This window comes from Chamaea fasciata, unplaced genomic scaffold (genome assembly GCF_029207755.1).
Source record: "Chamaea fasciata isolate MVZ Bird 193981 ecotype frontalis unplaced genomic scaffold, bChaFas1.0.hap1 SCAF_18, whole genome shotgun sequence".
Taxonomy (NCBI): Eukaryota; Metazoa; Chordata; class Aves; order Passeriformes; family Sylviidae; genus Chamaea; species Chamaea fasciata.
Genome location: NW_027094103.1, coordinates 11,041,943 through 11,061,730, shown reverse-complemented (window position 1 = coordinate 11,061,730; position 19,788 = coordinate 11,041,943). Strand labels below are relative to the sequence as shown.

Here is a 19,788-nt window from a genome sequence, read left to right as displayed (position 1 = left end):
CCCCCCGCCGCCGCCGCGCGCGCCGCGCCGCGGCCAATCAGAGGAGGGGCATGTGCCGCCCTCACGGCGGGGCCGCCGCGGCGTGCCGGGCGCCAGAGAGACGTTCCGGGGACGGAAGGGTCCGCGGGGCCGCTCCCCTGAACTGCCCCCGCACGGCTGCCGGGCCGCGGCTGCGGACAGCGATGGACGGGCCGCGGGTGGGGACAGCCTGGCCATGGGCTGCGCTTGGGCAGCTGCAGCCCTGAGCAGTTATCTGCTAGATAAGGGAACAGACGTTTTCCCTCTGTGCTGGCGCTGCTGAGGCATCGCAAATCCCGGGGTCAGTCCTGCGCCCCTCACGTCGGGCAAGGCCTGGAGGGGCTGGAGCGTGTCCAGGGGAGGGAAGGGAGCTGGGGAAGGGGCTGAGGGAGCTGGGGAAGGGGCTCAGCCTGGAGAAAAGGAGGCTCAGGGGGGACCTTGTGGCTCTGCACAGGAGGGGACAGCCGGGGGGATCGGGCTCTGCTCCCAGGGAACATGGACGGGACAAGGGGAAATGACCTCAGGTTGGGCCAGGGGAGGCTCAGGGTGGAAATCAGGACCTATTTCTTCACTGAAAGGATGGTGAAGCATTGGAAGGGACTGACCAGGGAGGTGGTGGAGTCATCATGCCTTAAGCGTCCAAGAAACAAGTAGACATGGCACTTTGCCATAGGGTTTGGTGATTGGTCACAGGTTGGACTTGATGATCTTGGAAGCCTTTTCCAACTTTAATGATCCTGTGATTAACAGACCGGGTGAGGTACAGGTGATCATGGGCAGGGGCTTGGTGGGAATAGTGATTTTGGGAGTTCTCTAAACAGACACAAAGCCTGGTTTAAAAAGGAGACGTTGTTGATTCTGCACAGGCTGCAAAGTGGAGGTTTCTGCAAGTCAAGCACCCCAAGGGGTAAAAAGTTACATCTTTTAAGCGGTAAAATTGAGATGAACCCACCTATCTGTTACATTTTCTGTGCTCTGACACGAGCGTTTCCGTGTTACAGAGAACACCACAGAGTGAATTCACTCCCCTCTGGATTTCCTGCAAGTTAATTGTGCTGCCATAAAGATGTTTCCACATGTAAGTTTTTATTTTCTCAATAACTCGTTAAAGTACTTCATTAAGGCATCATATTCCCAAAGAAAATCCTCCAATTATTATAATAGTTCTCATTTTTGTAAGTGAGAGCAAAACAAAACTCAATATTATTATACATCTGCATGTCCCCGGGGATTTCCATTGCGCTGCTCCTGATTCGTGCCTGGGGGTGGTGAGAGGAGGAGGAGGAGGCAAATCAAGCGGGGAGTAATTTTCAAGGATACATTTACATTTAAGAAACTTAACATTGTCGCTTGCTGCTGCTGCTGCTGTAATTAATGATCGTTTCCTCGCCCTCAAAGAACTCATTGGGCTGTGTGTGAATCGAGAAGGCAGGAAGTAACAGCAGCTATTATGTTACAAAAGGTCAATTCGCTGACATTTCCTGAAAATAAAGCCCGATGGCCTGGGCGGAAACACGGAACTGGTGGCGTGGCAGGGCAGGGAGGGGAGGGGGATGAGATAAAGGCCGGGCTGCAGCCGGCCTCTGCAAGGCCTGGGAGGGAAAAGGAAATGCCAAACATCTGCTTCTGATGTCTCTGTGCAACGCTCTGGAGCCAGAGTGTGAACTCTGCTGACAATCCTTCGGTGCGTGGTGCAGAGAGAACGTTCAGAATACACTTTAAAAGTATATTAAACTTCTCACGTCTGAAAACCAGCAGCGAGGGATGACTTTGATTGTGTTAAGTCCAAGATTAGGTAACACGGTTGAAAAAGTCACCTTTTATCTTACCTAGAATAGGCTGTGCCCAGCAGCGAGGGCGGAGGGAGCAGCAGGGTGATCTGAGGGATGGAGCACTTCACCTGTGGGGAAAGGCTGAGAGAATTGGGGATGTTCAGCCTGGGAAAGAGAAGGTTTGGGGTCACCTAACTGTGGCCTTCCAGTGCTTGAAGAGGCTGACAAGAAAGATAGATAGAGACTGTTCACAGGGGTCTGGAGTAACAGGACACGGGATGGCTTCCAACTGGCAGAGGGCAGGGTTAGATGGGATTTTGGGAAGAAATTCCTCCTTGTGAGGGTGGGGAGGCCCTGGCACAGGGTGCCCAGAGAAGCTGTGGCTGCCCCTGGATCCCTGGCAGTGTCCAAGGCCATGTTGGATGGGGCTTGGGGTAATCTGGGATAGGGGAAGGTTGAGGGGGTTGGAAATTAATGGTCTTTAGGATCCCTTCCAACCCAAACCATTCTGATCCTGTGATCCCCTGACTCTCCCCATAGCCATTAATACCCAACCTGAAATCCCCAGAGAAATTTGTCTTTTTAAACTTTACTATTAAATCTTACAAATTGTTAAATTAAAACCAAATTAATATTCCTGGGAAGGAATCCCTTCCCTCCCTTCTGTCTGCGGTGCTGTGTAAAACCTTGGGGGATTATGGAGCTGCAGCGAGTCGTTGTCACTTGTTATTTGGTGGCAGAAGGAAATGGGACATCTCTCAGTAATAGATTTAAATCTTTTAATGCTGCTTTGGCACAGTCCAGGAGGCTCAGCAAGGGCAAGTCTTTTATTAATAGAACCTCTTGAAATGCTCCTTTTCACCCACGGAGTAGCTGGCACAGTTAAAGATCCTCCTTCAAAACCCTCAGCGTGGTTACAGTCTGGGCACGCTAATGCAGCAGAAGTCATCTCAAATCACATGTTAAGGACATGATTCATCCAGATCTGCCCAAATTAAGGCAGGAGTGGCAAGTGCAGCTGCCAGCACTGTCACCAGATCTCGGCTCTGTCACAGGCCCACGTTACTCCCTAAAACATCTGTGTTTGGGAGGATTTCTTGTTAGCAAATCTTTAACAGAGAAAAAGGGAAAATGTTGGGGTTTGCTTGGTTTGGGACAGCTTTTACCCCTTTACAGCGTCTGCATGGGGAGTTCTCATGTTTTAATGTAATATTATTAACAAAAAGATGTGTACAACTTGCTACTTCAAGGGTGACTCTGAATTGACAGAGTTTAGGTGACATAGAACTTCTTAAAAATCAAACTGTGTTGACATTTTTAAGGTGTCTTAGAACAATCCCTTGCATGAGAAATGTGAGGAATGTGCCACTGCCAGCTCCAACGTTGTATTCACAAGGCTTTTCTATTTTTTCTGTGGCTTTGACTAAAATGGCAAGCTATTATTGGGGGGAAAATGACGTTTTTTATTAAGTCATGTGTACAAGTACAGAGCGTATCTAAAGCTTGTCAAGGAGCATAAGCATTTCTGAAAAAAGGTGACCTGATTTTGAATTAAAATGTGGTGCCAATGCAAATCCAGGAGTTGGGCTGTGTGCAGGATCTGCTCTTACTCCTGAAGCTGCCAGGACTGTGCCATTCATGTGGCAATTACACACCTTTTTTTTTTCTTTTTTACCCAATTCTTGTATCTCATTTGCTCCAAAAATAGATCCTTCCTGCAGAAATTAGCAGATTGCATCCAACCCTTTGTAGAAGTACATTTGATTTGTGCTCCATGTTTATTTTCAGCCGCTTTTGTCTGTTCATCTTTTTGGCGAAGGCCTGCCTGGTTCTTGGCCCTCTGTGCTCTTACATAAAGCTTTCCTGAAGCCTTGGTCAGGTTTGTGCTGATGGGTTTTCTTTAATCATCTGGTTAAAAGCTTTCAGTTCTTGCAATCTATGACAATTTACATATATATATATCTATATATCCCACTCACAGTCTAGAGAAAATAATAATGGCATCTAGGAGCTCGCTGGAAGTGGATTTTAAAATAATAAATCTTTTCTCAGGTTTAATGATTCCTGCTAAAGGGCTTGGTAGAATAAAGCTGAGAGAGGGTGGATTTGGGTTGGGTGTTAGGGGGAAATTCTTTACTCAGAAGGTGGGCAGGCCCTGGCACAGGGTGCCCAGAGAAGCTGTGGCTGCCCCTGGATCCCTGGCAGTGTCCAAGGCCAGGTTGGATGGGGCTTGGAGCAGCCTGGGACAGTGGGAGGTGTCCGTGCCCATGGCAGGGGTAGCACTGGATGGGCTCCACAGAGGGAGAATCCATGACTTCCCTGGGCAGTTCCAGCGCTCTGCTACCCTCCTGTCCTGACGAGCACAGAGCTGCACACGGCAGCACTGCGAGTGTGCCAGGGCCGAGTGCAGGGGCAGCATCGCCTCGGAGCCACCATCGGTGCCACTGTCAGCGTGGGTGACACCATCTGTGCCCCATCGGTGACACCATCAGTGCTCCATCAGTGACAGCACCAGTGGCACCATCAGTGTCCCATCAGTGCCACCATCAGTGCTCCATCAGTGCCACCATCAGTGCCCCGACAGTGACACCACCAGTGCTCCTTTAGTGACACCATCAGTGTCCCATCAGTGTCCCATCAGTGCCACCCCCGGCGCCCCCCGCGTGTCCCGGCCCCGCTCGGGCATTTCCGCGCCCCCTCGGCCCTGCCGTGTCCTCTGCTCCCATTGGCCGCGCCCCGTCGCCGTCGGGGCGCGGCAGCCAATGGGCGCGCGGCGCGGCGGCAGGGCCCGCCCTCCGAGCGGCGGCCCGGCGGGGTTGGCGCGGGGCGGGGGCGGCGCGGCGCTGGAGCGGCGGGAGCGGCCATGAAGGTGAGGGGGGATCCGTGAGGGGTTCGGCCGGCCGGGAAAGCGCTTCTCCCTCTGCCAGCAAGGAAAGAAGGAGGAGGGGGCGAAGCGGGGGAGGGTGACGGGGCCGGGAGCTCGGCGGGATGGCCGGGCCGGGCCGCCCCTCCCGGCTCGCCTCAGGCCGCGGCCGCCGTCCCGCCGCGCTCTGAGGGGAGCCCGGTGTGAGGGCCCCGCGCTGAGTCAGCACCGGGCAGGGCCCGGCCGGGCCTCCGAGGGGTTCCCGGGGGACCGGAGCCCCGCTCCTTCCCCCCGCGGCTGTTGTGCCGTCCCGGAAAAGCGCTGCTTGGTCCCACGGTGGGTGTGAAGAGGAAGTTTCAGTTAAAATGATTGAAAAGAAATCCCTCCCGCCGTTGTCGTGTCGTTGTGCGGCTTTGGTAGCACACCCAGCTTGCACAGGTGTGTCAGGAGCAGCAGGTGAAATCCTCGTCAGGTAACTAAACGCCCTTAAAGCTAAAAAACAACAGCAGAGGAGTTGGGACGCAGGATTTTGCTCGTATGAGATGCTCATAAGGTATGGAGAGGGAAGATAGCGATGGCAGCTTGTCCATGGAAGTGAAGACTGATAGTTTTGGTGCAGAAATTGGGAATGTTTTGACTCATTGTCAAGGGAGGGATTTTTTGTTTTGGCGTGTTTAATTTGTGTGTTGTGTTGGTGCTTTTCAGCACGGTGCCATTTCTTCTCCAGAGCAATATGGAGAGTCTAGACACCGTAATTCAATTATCGGTTAATGACCTGAGGGCATAGAAGGAGCCCACAGGTGACGTAGGTTCAGGAGAAAATTAATGCCCACGTAGCCCTACCTTTCACCTTAAGTGAGTGGTTGGCAGCAAGATAAAGAGATTTTGTTCGATACCAGCAACTTCCCTGTGTCCGAAATGGGTAACAAAAAGTTCCTAAAATATATATATGTTTGGTGTTGACAGTGATGTCTGAGCAGTTGTTACAGGCTCTGGAATAAAATCAGTCTAAGAAGCAGGTGTTAAATTCTCAGGCCAGGCTCGTGGTGTCAAATGTCTCACGTCCTTTTAGTCATTGTGTGTTCTGCTGCTGCTGTGACCCCTTGAACAGGCCACGGCTGTGTAAAAAAGGAAGTTGAATTTTGTCAGATCCTTTTGGTTCGTTATTTTATTTTTCTGTTATTTATGTATGACTGCTTTGGAGTATTTTAGATACATAATTAGCTCCTCAGTTTTGAAGACTAGGTGATGAGGGAGAGGAATGGTTGTGTTACAGCTTGCCCTTGAGATGAGAGGAAGTATTTTTCAGAAGTTCCAAGTTTCAAAACTCAGAGCTCTGCTGGACTGTCACTGGTTTTCAGGATGTATTTCTGGAAAGTTAATTCCTCTTGCCTAATAAACCGGGATAATTATGTTTCGTCCAGGGAAAATTAATATTAATGCGTTTCCACAGTGCTTATAATGGAGAAGAATAAAACAAGCTTTAGTTTGAGGCTGGAGTGAGCTGTGTGTGAGCTCCCTGGAGGTCAGGGAAGGGCTGCTGCCCTTCATCCCCCTGGAGGAAGCTGAGGAAGATCTCCTGTGCCTGGGCTGCCCAGGGCACGGAGGGTTCTTGTTTCACCGGGTGAATTCCGCTGTTGAAACACCCATAACGATGAGTGGATTTAACAGAGGAGAGGATTTAATTAGAATGTATATTTGATGTTGTAACTGAAGCTCTTGTTCTTACCTTTTGTGCTCTGTGGTTTGAAAGGAGACGTTCTGGCCTGTCCCCAGTTATTCTGGCATTAAGTTCCCACAAATGTAAGAGGATTGTGTTCAGCTCAGGGCAAATGTGCAACTTCAGCTAGAAATTAGTGTGGTTACTACGGGAATTAAAGCACCACGTTACAGAGCTGAAGTGTGTTCTGGTTGGTTGGGGTTTTACAGCAAGAATTAAAAGTCTCAAAAGCAATTATTTTCTGTCTTGGTGCTTTGGGGGGGAAAAAAAAAAAAGATGCTGCCCTGGAATGAAAGAGAGAACAGCTGTTAAACATATGAAAAAAATATTTATGTTAAAGGAAGTTGTGGCCCTCTGCTTCCTTTCAGGGAGAAGCTGATGTGATTCTGTTTGCCCCTCGTGTTTTTTCTAGCAGGTCTCAGGGAGCCACCTGACAGTGATTAAACTTGTGACCTGCCCAACTTGGAGCCCAAATTCCACCTTGAAGTAGAATATGAGCTTTTGATAGAGAATCCAGTGCTAAAAGCTTCCAGGGATAAAAAGAGGACTTTGTTTATGTGTTCAGAACTCAAAACTGAAATACAGGCAATAGAAAGTAAGTTTATTTAGGTTTATTTTAACTTTCGTTAGACAGTTTTGTAAGGCAACAAAACAAGGAGGTCCAGGGAGGTCTTGAAGAACGTTTCCTTCTCAGTGAAACCAGACTGTAATTATCTTCTGAGGAAGATTGGTTTTCAAGTTTGAAAACCAGGAATGTTATTTTAGAGAGAGTTTTGCTGTGAGTCATGCAAGAGCTGGATGAGTTGTGGAGCAGATCCTGCAGGGACAGTTGTGCATTAATCATGAGAAGTTGCTGTTCCTGCCTGTCACCGGTGTGGGCTTTGCCCCTCACTTACAACGGGCTGTCAGTCACTCCTCAAATTCCTGACTCTTTTTGTGGGGAATTCTCTAGAAGTGGAGCTGTGAATGTGAGCTCCCTGTGGATTCCAGCTGGGAGTGGAGCTGCTCTGTCACAGCCCTGAGCTGTGCTGGGATCCTGGAGCTCCTGGGATGTGACAGATGGAGGGAAGGAGCCCCTCAGCAGCGAGTCCCATCTGCTGTGGGCTGGCAGACCCTGATCTGTGCCTTTGCTCTGTGCCGTTCCAGGCGGGAGCTACGTCCATGTGGGCTTCCTGCTGCGGGCTGCTGAATGAAGTGATGGGAACGGGGGCGGTGCGTGGCCAGCAGGCTGCCTTTGGGGCAGGTGCTGGCCCCTTCAGGTTTACACCCAGCTCGGGCTTCTCAGCGTACCCAGCCCCTGCTGCGGCCAGCACCAACATCGTCTGCAAAGCCTGTGGACTTTCCTTCTCAGTGTTCAGGAAAAAGGTGAGTGTGTTTCCTATTGCGCTGGATTTTTAGCCCTCTGAACTCATCCGTGGCTTGCTGGGAGGTGAGGGTGTGTTTCTCAGAAACCTGAGGTAGATAGAGGCAGGGAGGGAGGAAGTCACTCTGAGGTCACAGGAAGTTACAGTCAACCAGGATTAGAAGTTAGTCTGAGGTTCATTAGTCAGTGACACGTTGGGATCTGGGCTGGCCTGAACCATAATGGACTCTGAGTTGTAAGATACTTGTGTTAGCTTCAGAATGTTAAACAGTAAAGCAAATCTGGTTTTGAACAGGGCACCAAGCAGTGGTTGAGTACTGCAGTGAACAGACTGGGTGACGGAAAAGTTAAAAACTCACCCTAGTATTAGAGCTTCTTTCTGGAAATTCTCATGCAGTTCTGGTTGTTCCCTGACTAGCTTTAGTTCTCAGTGCTGGTGTGCTCCAACAGCCTCTTCCTTCTTTGGGAGGCAGGTTGGTGGGTTAATGCAGATAGATAAAGCTGAGATTATGCATATTTTATTATTTCTGTGTATCACAACTTTCCAGGATTGTTATTTTGTCCCCTCAGTGACCTAATCCTCTGCAGCTCTTCCAGATCATCATGAAGCCTCTTCTCTCAGTTGGTGTGTTGTTTTCCCCTTCCAACATGTCCTGTTCACATGGCAAGAGTTTGTTGAATGAAGTGTTGTATAGGGACATTTCTGAAGCCAATCTTTATTTTCTATAATCCTGGAAACCTTGAGGAGTTTGGGTTTGTTCACAGCAGCTGGAATGCTGACAGTCCTGTCCATTCCAGCTTTTGTGTATTGTGAGGCCTTTGAACAAAACTCTCCTCATCAGAAGTGACATCTGGGCTTTGGGGAGTATTTCCCTCCCATGTGATTCATCACATGCGGGGCCTGCTTTGAGTTCTTAGAATCAATTGAGGAAGCAGTAGGTTCTCTAAAGTTTGGGGATATGCTGTTTTACACACATGAAAGGTGCAGTGGCAGTATATTCAGAAGCATTTTAATAGACCATAAAGTTGGTTTTTAGTTTATGTTGTCTAAACGACAATTTGAGTACTTTATTCATTTGTTTCTTCATAATATTTTTTCACTGAAACCTCAAATCAGCTTCAGTAGTGCCAAAAGAACGAGGGACTCTCTTGGAACACTTGCAAAACTGGCAGGGCAGTTTTCTGTATTTAAATCCTAAAAATTATGTCTGTCACAACTGACAGTGGAAGAGCTAATAGTCAATTCTGCAGCCAGAAGGAGAGCAGGACCTGGATCTGTTCCTTGTGACCCATCCACAGCTAAATTGCTCCCTCCTTTCCCCTCAGCACGTGTGTTGTGACTGCAAGAAGGATTTTTGCTCAGTTTGTTCAGTCTTACAAGAGAACCTCAGAAGATGTTCCACTTGTCACCTGCTGCAAGAAACGGCCTTCCAGCGCCCTCAGCTCATGAGACTGAAAGTGAAGGACCTGCGGCAGTACCTGACCCTCAGGAACATCCCCACGGACACCTGCAGGGAGAAGGAGGACCTGGTGGACCTGGTGCTGTGCCACCACGGCCTGGGCTCCCAGGGGGACAGGGACGCTGGCAGCCTCCGCTCCTCACGCTCACAGACCTCAGGGGGCTTTTTTACCCACCCCTTTTCCACCTCTGCATCCATGTCCAACCCAGGAGAACTGGCCAACAGAAGGGGAAGCACAGGAAGTGGAACACCTTCACGGGTACGGTGATTCACGTGTTTTATGCAATTGCATTGCTTTATTCTTTTTTAATAGTTATGTATCAATTTAAAACAAAACGCCATTTGATACAGTTCGGAGGGGCAGGAAAAAGACCTTTTGTACCCTGCACCTGAAAGCTGGAGATAATTAGCAAAGATTCCTAGTTCATGTCAGAAGTGACTTCAGCCTGGAATGATTAGTAGCAATTGGAACTTCAAAATGTCATTTCATTGTCACCTGTGATCACCTTGGTAGGAAGGAAAGTGTTTTATAAGGGAATAACACGGGTTTTTATCCTGATGAGTTTCATTTTGTACACAGGGACAAACAGAAGCATCTGTAAACAATGATGAAGAAGAAAGTGCAGAAGAGCAGGTGAGATGTGAGCTATCCAAATAGATTTTTGGCATGTGACACCATAAAGTGTTTTACATCTCTGCCAACATTTGGCCTCACGCTCTGGTTCTTCCAGAGTTTGCTGTGCCTAGCAATGAATGTCTGCACACACTGGCTTCAGAAAGAATTAAACTTTAGCCAAGCTGCTGCAGCTTCATGTGCTCCAGCTGTGGTGCTCTCAACTAAGCAGGGCAGTTCCAACCACACAACTGATGTGTTTCAGACCCCAGGGCTGGCCAGGAAGAGAGCCAGGGCGTCCCTGTCTGACATTTCCAGTCTGGAAGACATTGAGGGGTTGAGTGTTCGGCAGCTGAAGGAAATCCTCGCCTGCAATTTTGTCAACTACTCAGGATGCTGTGAAAAATGGGAACTGGTGGAAAAAGTGAGCAGACTGTACAAAGAGAACCAGGAGAACCACAAGACACGTAGGTTTATACTTTGTTTCTGCTTTCTTAAGATCCTGAGTTTCTGGTTTCCACTTTCTGGTTTGGTTCTGCCAGTGGAAGAACTCGGTATCTGAACTTGGTCTGCTCTACTGGAACACCTGGAAAATGTGTTTTAACAGTGCAGGGTGCCCCTAGGGTAGCTGAAGGTGGCTGTAGGGATTAAAGCTTTCCAGGATTGTGCTGGTTTTTTTAAATTTTCTTCCAAAGCTTGAAGAGTTCGGCTTTCACAGTGAAGGTGAAATTGCACAACCAAGAAGTGGTTCCTTAGAGAACTGAAACTTGGCACCTCCATGAGCGTTGCTGGGTTTCACAGGGCATTAGCCAGAGCTGCTCTTGTAGCTGTGCAGATCAGGGCACTTCAGGGCTGTTACTGCAGAACTACAGTCTACAGTGACAGAAGTCCAAGTTGCTTTGGTCTCAGTCCACATTTTCACAAGGTGTTTCTGTGGCTGCTGTTCTGCCCTCTGCTCCATGCAGCACTTGGAGTCTTTCACTTGTGTAATTTGTCCTCAGACCAATTCCTGCTTACGTAAGACTTGGGGAAAAAACTTAAGGTTTATTTTTTTTTTATTTTTTATATTCAGTTAGTGTTGGGGATGGTGACTATTTGCAATGAAACTTGCTGGGTTTCGTTCACTTCTGCCACCTTTATGGCCTACTTCAGCCTTCCACTTCTTAGTTGCTTTATTATTATTGTGTTTAATCTTCTGAGGAAAGTGTTCTGCCAAAGTGAGCTCTGAGATGGAAAACCAACATGCTCTGCATTTTAATCCAGCACGTTATTTTGCAGTCATTACATTCTGAATTGAAAATAGTTTCCCGAGTTTAAAGAATGAACCTGAACACCGGCTGTTCACTTGAGGGGCTTTCTAGTTCTTATTTCTTGAGGAATACAGATTAATTCATAGCTAGGGGTTACAAAAGCTCACGTGAGGGGATGGAGCAGGGCTAGGCTGAACTCCCTGTGTGTTGGTTTGCAGAGGGGGAGAGGATGCAGCTGAACGAGGACGACGACAACCTGTGCCGGATCTGCATGGACGCGGTGATCGACTGCGTGCTGCTGGAGTGCGGCCACATGGTCACCTGCACCAAGTGCGGCAAGAGGATGAGCGAGTGCCCCATCTGCCGACAGTACGTCGTGCGCGCCGTGCACGTCTTCAAATCCTAACCCAGCCCGGCCACCCGGTGCCCCGGGCAGGATTCCTGGGGGCAGGATTCCTGGGGGCAGGAGTGCCGGGCCCCTGGGGCACACGGCAGCCTTGCCGTTTTGCTTCAACTTGGCCTTTTCAACAGCAAGATGTAGAGGTTGGTGAAAGGTTTTTCAAGCAGCTCCTGCAGCGCAGGGCTGGGCAGGCCCAGGTGCTGCCCCACTGACCTTATGAGCCCCACAGATTGTTGGAGTCAAACTGTTTACAGCAGTTCTTGCTCTCTTCTGAAGAATCTCACCTGTCTTTACGCATTCAGCACTCGGCAAGTGGTCAGAAACACCTCTGCTTGAGCCTGTTAGCCTGTGGTGTTCTCTAGTGCATTAGAAGCAATGAATATATCAGTTGATTATTCAGCTTTTCCCTAACGATAGAATGTATCTGTTCCGACAGCCCGGCTGCCGTGCCCGTGTCGGACACAGCTTAGGAAGCACTGCCATGAACTGTTCCCACACAGAAGCCCTTAAGCAATCTTGCTTTATGCTGATTGCTCCCTCTGTCTGTCATGACACGTGTGCTGTCTTGGCTGTTCTCTGTCACTGTACAAAACACTCCATCACTTTGCAGGGCTCAGGGGCCGCACTGGGCTCTGCCTGGTGGGCTCCAAAAACCAGTTCCGAAGTGGTTTTTAGGTTAGGAATAAACTATTTTTTTAAGAAGGGTTACTCTAGTAAACCATGTTAGCGTGGTCCTTAATCCGCTCATGCCTGTTGTAACTATTAACCTGTGCTGATTGTACTCCATGTGCCGACAGCCTGATGTTACTGTGAATCCTGATCAGGGCCCCTCCTTGCTGCTCATGTGGAATGTACAGCGTTACTAACCTTAACTGGGGAGGGGGAGGCAGGAGCAGGGACAGATTTTGTTTAAAATCTCCTGTTCACAGACTTTCACCCAAAGCCAAGTCACCCAAAGCAGCTTCCCAGGGGGCTGCTGAGGGCCGTGCATTGCTGCCAGCCCTTGGCCCAGGGCCAGGCTGAGCTTTGTGCCATGAGCTGGGCTCCAGGTCCTCTTGGAGCAGGAATTGTAGGGGTCCCTGTAGGATGTCTGTGAGCAATGACCTGGGGAGGGGAGCAGCAAGAGGAGCTCGTGCTGGGGGCGAGAACAGGGTCCCTGTGACCAAGCATGGCCACGACTGGGATTGGTGAAGTTCGCCATAAAAAACAGGTGAGGAAGGACCATGTGGATCCAGTTATTCTTTAAGCAGAGTTGATTACAAAAGGTACAGTTTCTCCTTTGATTTGCCATGTGGCAGCAAAGTTCCAGAGCCAAGGCTGTGCTTGGCTGAGGGTGTAGGACCTGAGAACTGGACCTGTGCTGCACTGGCACCTGTTCTTGTTTTTGTGACCTGTTAAAGTGGCCTGGAAGAGAGAAAGCAGCTCCTCACACAAAACACAGCTCCGAGCTCTACTGGGTTTTTTTCAGAAGGGAGCAAACCTCTCAATGGCTTTATTTTTTAGAAGTAACTTTTTAATGGTACTTAATTCCTGGAGTCTGTCCAGAGGGGAGGCTAATGAAGACAGACATGCCCTCGGTGTTATTTCCATGCTGCTCATTAGCCACTCGAGCTTAATAAAGATGGGTGATGGGCTCTCTCAGCCTCTGTGTCTTTTCTTACCCAGCCCTGGCAGTGCTGGGGCTTTAATGTTCTCAATCTGTCAGTGCTGCTGGAGCCTGACCTGGGCAGAGCCCTGCTGGAGGGACGGAGACGTGGATGTAACAATGGCCTGGAAAATGCTCAGAGCCCTCGGCTGGAGCTCCCTGCAGCCACTCCCCCCCTGCCCCGACAGAAACGAGCAGAGCCAGCGCCTGTTTTTGTACAATTGTTTATACAAATTCAACAAAGGTAAAACTGCATCAGGAAGGTCTACGAAAACAACACCATACAACAATGGCACTTATGAATGCAGAATTTTACAATCAGGAAATAACCATGTTATAAACCTTAAATGAGAACTCAACTCACACTTCAAAGAAAGAGAGACTACGTTTGACCATTTATTCTACTGCTGGACTCACTGTATAAATTAATTTTATATTGAGTACAAGAGCTCATGCTACAGAGTGAAACCCTCCTATGTGCAAAAGCTGAAATTGGAATTTTTTTAAAATTTTGAGAAAAAGGTGATTTCTATACAGATAAAAGTGTTTTACTTCAACTATAATTTACACCTTATTTCCACAACATGCTTATGTCACTTCTGAAGTATACAAAGCAGGATATAAACTTCCATTAAAACATGCTTTAAGTTGAAAGTATGAACCTACTTTTCCTGACCTGGGCACGTTTGTAGATAGATACTGCCTACGAAGTATAGGTTAAGTTCTCGCCTACCATAAGTAAAGATAAAAATTGGCAATCAAAACCGAAACACTGGTAATGCATTCAAACATTGCATAAATAATTTTTAAACAATTTTTGTACAAAAATAGTTCTGCATAATGTAAGATGTAACAAAACAAAACGTGTTAAGAAGGCAGAAATGCAGTGCGTGGTCCACTTAAATGACACCAACTTTTTTTTTTTTCTTGTTTTAAGAAATGAAAAGCAGAAATCAAATTTACACTACCAAGCACATGCTGTGGTACTTTAAATAACAGTATTTCTTGGAGCTCAGTCCTCTTCCAGGGTGTGAACAATTATCATCGGTAACAGTCGCCTTATGAATTTGCATAAGAGCCAGTGCAGGACATCCCAGGTGGACTGAATTAGTGGCACAAGTTGAAATTCTTAACATGGGTAGTTTCACGTTGTTCTCTCCTCAACAAGAGTTGTAAAATCCAATCGCGGCATTTTCTGATATTCCAAGTTCCCAATTGAAAATAAAATCCCTACGTGTTCTTAGTCCCTTCCCCCCCTCGCCCCAGTATTTACACAAGTCCTTTAACTAACTCAGTTTTTGCAGAAGTTTTTCTTCCACCTGCCCGAACTGGACACTTACGGACATCTCCGCTATGAACTGCTCACAGCCCTCCTTCGTCACTTGCTTGCAGTACCTCAGGTCGATCTGGCAGATGTTCCCACAACGTTTGAAGTAAGACAGGCACTGGTCAGTGACCTTATTGCAGTCTGGGGAGAGCAGAGGGGAGGAATCAACACTGACTGTTTTTCTCCAGCACGAGGAATCCCCACCAGCTCCATCCCCCATCCCCGGCTGTTGTGTAACCCATGGGATCAAGCCAGGCAGCCCAGATGTGCGCTGGAAAATCCCCCGGGAGGATGAGCGTGGATACAACAGCTCCTGGCAGCTGCGGGGCCATTTCCACCAGCAGCACCAGCTGCTGCCAGGGACTTGCACCAGGAGCAGGGGCTGAGTCAACCCCCCCCTCAGCTCGGAGCCCTGGCAGGTCCCCACATCCCTTACCCGATAAATTAATTTCCGTTAACGAATCCCGCGTGGTGGTTCCGACGGCGGTCAGCAGGTTAATAGACTGATCTGTCACGTGGTTACAGTAACTGAGATTGAGTTTGGAGAGCAGGGGCATGTGCCTGATGATGAGCCGCAGCGAAGCATCCGTGATGTCCAGCCCGGCCAGGCGCAGCTCCACGATGTTCCGTAGCTTGCTCCGGTTGTCGATCTGACCTGCAGAGCAGAGGCAGCAGGTCACTCCCACCAGCCAACAGCCCACCCTGCCAACATCTGCAGGCCTCTATGAAATGCACCGTGACACACAACACTGCTGCCCTGGGTCAACTTCAGACGCTTTCGCCTGTCTGGAGCTTTGGAGGGAACATCAGCAGGAACACTTGTCTATTTTTGGAACAGGCATGTGGACAAAGCCACCTCCTGATTTCAAAACAAAAGGGATGAAAGTAACTGCAGGGGCCCAGCGGAATTACAAGTCGGGAATAAGCAGTAGGCTGTGCAGTGCATGCCAGAAAGCAGATCCGATTTGCTCAAAATTTCACCTGAGCTGAAATCCGGGCGAATGTGGCATGACCCACAGAACTGCTCCTTCCCTGAACTGGAAGAAAGTGTTTCCATACTCTCTAAAGTACACCCGTTGCAGCCTGAAGAGAAGAAAGTCAGACAGAAAACCAGCACAGTGGCTCAGATGACGGTTCAGCAGCCAGAGAACATCCCTGTCTCACCCCACGGCTGCAGCCAGGAGTGTGGAAAGTCACTACCTCGAACTCCCCGAGGGGCAGCACGGCCCCAGCCCCGCCGGGTTTGGCTGTGGGGGCTCCTGCCTGTTTGCTCCAAGGGGGACCAAGCACAGAAGAGGCCCCGGGGGTGGGGCGGGGCTCCCGCCCTTACCTGGCCGGTTGTCCGTGGGCGGGGACAGGAGGTCTCTCATTTGTGCGTCTTTCAGCCCTTCCGCCCACTGCACGTCCAGAGTTCGCAGCAAGGGACAACTGGAGCTACAAAGTGCCGACACTGCTATCCATGAGCACCCTGATAACAGCAGGTCCCGCAGACCTGCAGATACAGAACAGGTTGGAGCACTGTGACCTCCCCAGACACAGCCCAGTGACCTCCACTGGCACCCCCAGGCTGCTCCTGCCCAGCTCTCCATCCGTCCCAACACTTGGAACTTCACTCCTTCCCCCAGTCCCCTCAGCCCTTTCCACAGCTGAGGAATTTCATTTACATTTCATTACTTGCTGGCCAAGACCTGCTTCAAATTATTTTAACTGAACATGTCAAGCAGTAACAAAAATTATTTTTGGCTTCATTTTTACACATCTCCAGCCCTCCTACTTGAGTCTACTCCTCTTCCAGACCACCCCAGTCAGTCCCTGGAGACTTTCCCCAGAGGCTGCAGTTTAGATACAGACTGGTTTGTTGTACAGACTGGTGTGTGATTTGGTGATGAAAACACATCACTTACCTGGCAGTCTGTTGATAAGCCAACTCAGCTGCTTTTTAGATATATTTGTCCAGCTAAGGTCAAGGGTTACAGGCTGTCTCCTAATAATGCCACTAAGCATAAGTGGAGTGATGGATTTACAATGGTTTAAATCTATTTTGGTCCATAATCTTTTGTCACAGCACCTACCCAAAAAGAAAAAAAAAAGCCAACAGCACTTAATTCAGCACTTATGTGGATTTTGGTAAGGCTTTAAAAGGTGTCATTGAACAGCAGGAAAAACTACAGCATTGAACTGAAAATTGCAAAAATAAGGCCGAGTATTGCAAAGATAAACACAACCCCACACAATGTTACGTAAGTTTCAAGTTTCTCCATCAAATATATCCTGCCATAAAAGCATGGAATTATTTCCACAGAATTACAAGTGTCAACAACTTTGGATTCCATTTTAAGTCATCCCAGCACTTACTAAAATCCATTTCATAGCCTGAAGACAAGTCACCACTCCTTATATTTTGACTGTGAAGTCTGATTTAAGTAATAGCCCCATTTCCTCTGTGTCTTCCTTACTTAAAACCAGGGGATTTGGGAAAACAGATCCTCCCTCTGCTCTTGCGTGTTTGTGTTATCCCTATCCATGTGGATTATGTGTCTTTTTGCTCTTTACGGTTCTCTAAGGGTAACAACACCAAGTCCTGATGAGTGTGCAGGAGTCTGCATTTTCTTCATGGTTTTTTATTAGCAAATACTGTATTTAAGTAGCAAATGCATTTAGCAGGTTTCAGTGACACCAAGCAGCCCACGGAGGAGACGCTCCACACACATCACCTCACACTGAATTATCAGCCTCTCTCCTTTGTGCGTGTTTTGTTAGCAGCCTGTGCTGGGAAGGAGCCTGTTCACTCTGTCTGTCTGTCTGTCCTTGTGCACAGCAGGAACCCGGGACAGGAGTCACCAGAGCCACACGGCTTCACTGAGGGGTCACTGAAACCTGTAAATCTGCGCTAAAGCTGTGTCAGGGCCACACGGTACCCGAGCACAAGGGACACGCTGTGAGCAAACACCATCAACAAAAGATTCCTCCAGAACGTGCTCTGCTGGCACAGGGAACAGGCGGGCTCTCCACGTACCCTCCACAGGGAGACAATCAGCACAGCCCTTGTGAGGAGCACACGGTGGGATCCTCACTATCTCAGTGGGTATTTAACAGCTGAACTGCACGAAGGCTGGCAGGCAGGAAGTCCTGGGGCAGAGTGACACCAGGACTGAGGCAGCCTGGCTGTTCCAGCAGCAGGAACATCACGGTGTCTGACTCCAGCACAGGCTGCTGCGGAGCCCGGCAGGCTGACGCCGAGGCTGACACGCACAGCTCCGTCAGAAATGCTGGGAACTGCTGTTTCTGAGAAAGAAACGTGAGACCTGCCACTTCTGCTGGTCACCCCTTCTGCCTGGGCTCACCAGAGCTCCGGCGACAGCCCACACCCCTCTGCCAGGAGACACGGTGCCTCCATCACCCGCTGCCCTTCCGTGCCCATCCCGCCACACCTCGTGTCCCGCCCTCCTTACCATCTGTTCCAGGTCTTGCAAACTCTCATACAGATGCACAAGTCTCTATGACTGAGGTAGCTAAAGACAGCCATCCAGACTTCCCTCTGCATCACGTGGGCTGCCCCGTCATCCAGGGGGAGCGAGTCCGGAGGGGGGCTGATGGGAGGAGGCCGGATAACGTGCCGCTCCATCTGGATGCACTTGGGGGGCGACAGCGAGGGCGGGGGCCGGGCTATGCCCCGGGGGGTGCTGCGCAGGCTGGGCATGAGCTGGTGGTGCCTCAGCTCCCGGGGAGTCCCGTTCAACCCTTTGCTGAACCTGTGGAGTCTCTCGCTGTTGTTCAACGCACGCTTGGGTTCCTCGTTCTCGCTCTCCGGTTCAGATTTGATGGGTTGGTGGTTCTCATTGGCAAGGCTGTTCTCGGTTTTTTGGATCTCCTGGTTAAGCTCTTTGCTGAGCTCCTTGCTCAGTTCTTTATTGGGAAGCCGCCTTTTCCTCCTCATCTTGAACTTCTTCTTGTCCCTGGGCTCGGCGCCCTCCGTGCTGGGCCCTGCTGTGGGCGAGCTGGACCGAGACTGGTCGCTATCCTTGGACCTGGGGGGCGCCTCTGGCAGCTCATCCTCGGGCTCCTGCTTGAGGCGCCGCAGGGGTTTGATCATGGCAGTTCGGTCATCCGGGGCCTTCCACGATCGCCGCTGCAAGAACAGACAAGGGCTGACTGTGGGAGCGAGGCCGAGCCCGGCAGCGCTTCCAGCAGCGCTTCCCATGTGGATGCTCCGCACAGGAGCCCTGCCCGGGGCCGGGCCCCCTGCCAGCACCGAGCCCCTCCCACCCCAGCACCACCCCAGCACCATCCCAGCACCGGGCGCAGCCACCGGCCAAAGGTACCGAGTCCAGGAGCCAGCAGGGATGAGGAGTTCAGCTATTGGCTCACTGCACTCCCGGAGCGATAAATGAACTGATTCACTGGGCACATTCCACGGCCTTGCCCCATCTCCGAGTGGATCATTACACACACGAGATCAGCAGCACACCATGGACAGCCTTGTCCCCAGCGGGCCACAGGAACCCAGGCTCGGGCCACATCCACTGGGCACCCACATCAAACACTGCCCAAGTGCCTCAAGGGTCATTCCCAAAACCTCTGGAACCAAAGCTGCCATCGCGGCTGCAGGACACCCACAGCCTCCTTTAGACGCTCCCTGACACCCAGTCAAACCCTGGCCATCCCCTCCAATGCCTGCAGAACAGGGAATGTGACACCCCAGGAGTGCGCCTTCCTCCTGCCCCAGTGCCTGCTCCCAACAAACCGCTCTGCACTGCTCGCACTCCTCCACTCGGCTGTGAGACACACAAACCAAGGCCCGGGAAGGCTTCAAGCCTCATCTGATCACCACAAACAAGAGAAAAGTCACCAGCTGTTAAAATTAAATAAGATCTGGACTGGCAAGGAGAGGGAACTGCTGTGAGCACACTTGTTGTGTCAGAGGGCCCATGCCTTTGCTTTCCCAATAAACTAATTGGATCAAGGCAGTGGTTGTGTTCCCAAGTTTCAGCCCGCGGCGCGCGGTGGAGAAAGCTGATCACCCTGCCTTTAAATTAACATATTATAAAGGGAGCAGTCACAATAAGTTAATGACAGGTTAGAATAAAAACATTACTGCACCAGCCCAGCGCAGCTCCCAGCACCCCTCACACAGGGCACTGATGTGGAATTCTGTGATCATGCCAGGCTGAGAGGGCAGCAGTGTGCCAGGACATCCCTGGCTCCCGGGGGGAGCAGGGACTGCAGGATGTGCTGTGTGACAGGGGCAATGCTCAACCACACAGGGAGGGCCGAACATCAATATCGGCACAGATTTTTATTCCCTGGGTCATCAAAACACAAGTGGCTGCTGCATTTTAATACAGGCCACCAGAAAA

At 50.1% G+C, this 19,788-nt stretch overlaps 2 protein-coding genes across 11 annotated transcripts in view; one reads left to right on the top strand and one right to left on the bottom strand.

The window, feature by feature from the left end:
* Positions 1-186: 186 nt before the first annotated feature.
* RNF34 (ring finger protein 34) lies at positions 187-13,100 on the top strand. 5 transcript variants are annotated; one of them, XM_066199845.1, is made up of 6 exons: positions 187-319; positions 1,020-1,096; positions 7,520-7,738; positions 9,063-9,455; positions 10,075-10,276; positions 11,278-13,100. In XM_066199845.1, the coding sequence occupies exons 2-6, from the start codon at positions 1,085-1,087 to the stop codon at positions 11,463-11,465; spliced, it is 1,014 nt and encodes a 337-aa protein (XP_066055942.1). In that variant the 5' UTR covers positions 187-319; positions 1,020-1,084; the 3' UTR covers positions 11,466-13,100. The 5 variants fall into 5 exon arrangements, with proteins under 5 accessions (XP_066055942.1, XP_066055938.1, XP_066055939.1 ...); XM_066199841.1 differs by lacking the exon at positions 187-319 and adding an exon at positions 9,777-9,830; XM_066199842.1 differs by lacking the exons at positions 187-319; positions 1,020-1,096 and adding exons at positions 4,586-4,659; positions 9,777-9,830.
* A 212-nt stretch (positions 13,101-13,312) lies between these two features.
* Positions 13,313-19,788, bottom strand: part of KDM2B (lysine demethylase 2B) — a 106,120-nt gene continuing 99,644 nt past the window's right edge. For 4 of the 6 annotated variants that reach the window (XM_066199835.1, XM_066199836.1, XM_066199837.1 and 1 more), the window contains 6 exons: positions 17,884-18,560; positions 16,336-16,499; positions 15,762-15,923; positions 15,413-15,514; positions 14,868-15,086; positions 13,313-14,572 (listed from right to left, as the gene is read on the bottom strand). In XM_066199835.1, coding sequence (XP_066055932.1) covers positions 14,391-14,572; positions 14,868-15,086; positions 15,413-15,514; positions 15,762-15,923; positions 16,336-16,499; positions 17,884-18,560 — 1,506 coding nt within the window. In that variant the 3' untranslated portion in view covers positions 13,313-14,390. The remainder of the gene's footprint in view (positions 14,573-14,867; positions 15,087-15,412; positions 15,515-15,761; positions 15,924-16,335; positions 16,500-17,883; positions 18,561-19,788) is intronic. The other 2 variants (XM_066199838.1, XM_066199840.1) reach the window with 1 other exon arrangement.

Excerpts from the sequence above, each read along its gene's own strand:
- RNF34 (XM_066199841.1), top strand. Across the intron at positions 9,831-10,074 it reads AAGAAAGTGCAGAAGAGCAG|ACCCCAGGGCTGGCCAGGAA; the intron begins GTGAGATGTGAG and ends GATGTGTTTCAG. Across the intron at positions 10,277-11,277 it reads CCAGGAGAACCACAAGACAC|AGGGGGAGAGGATGCAGCTG; the intron begins GTAGGTTTATAC and ends GTTGGTTTGCAG.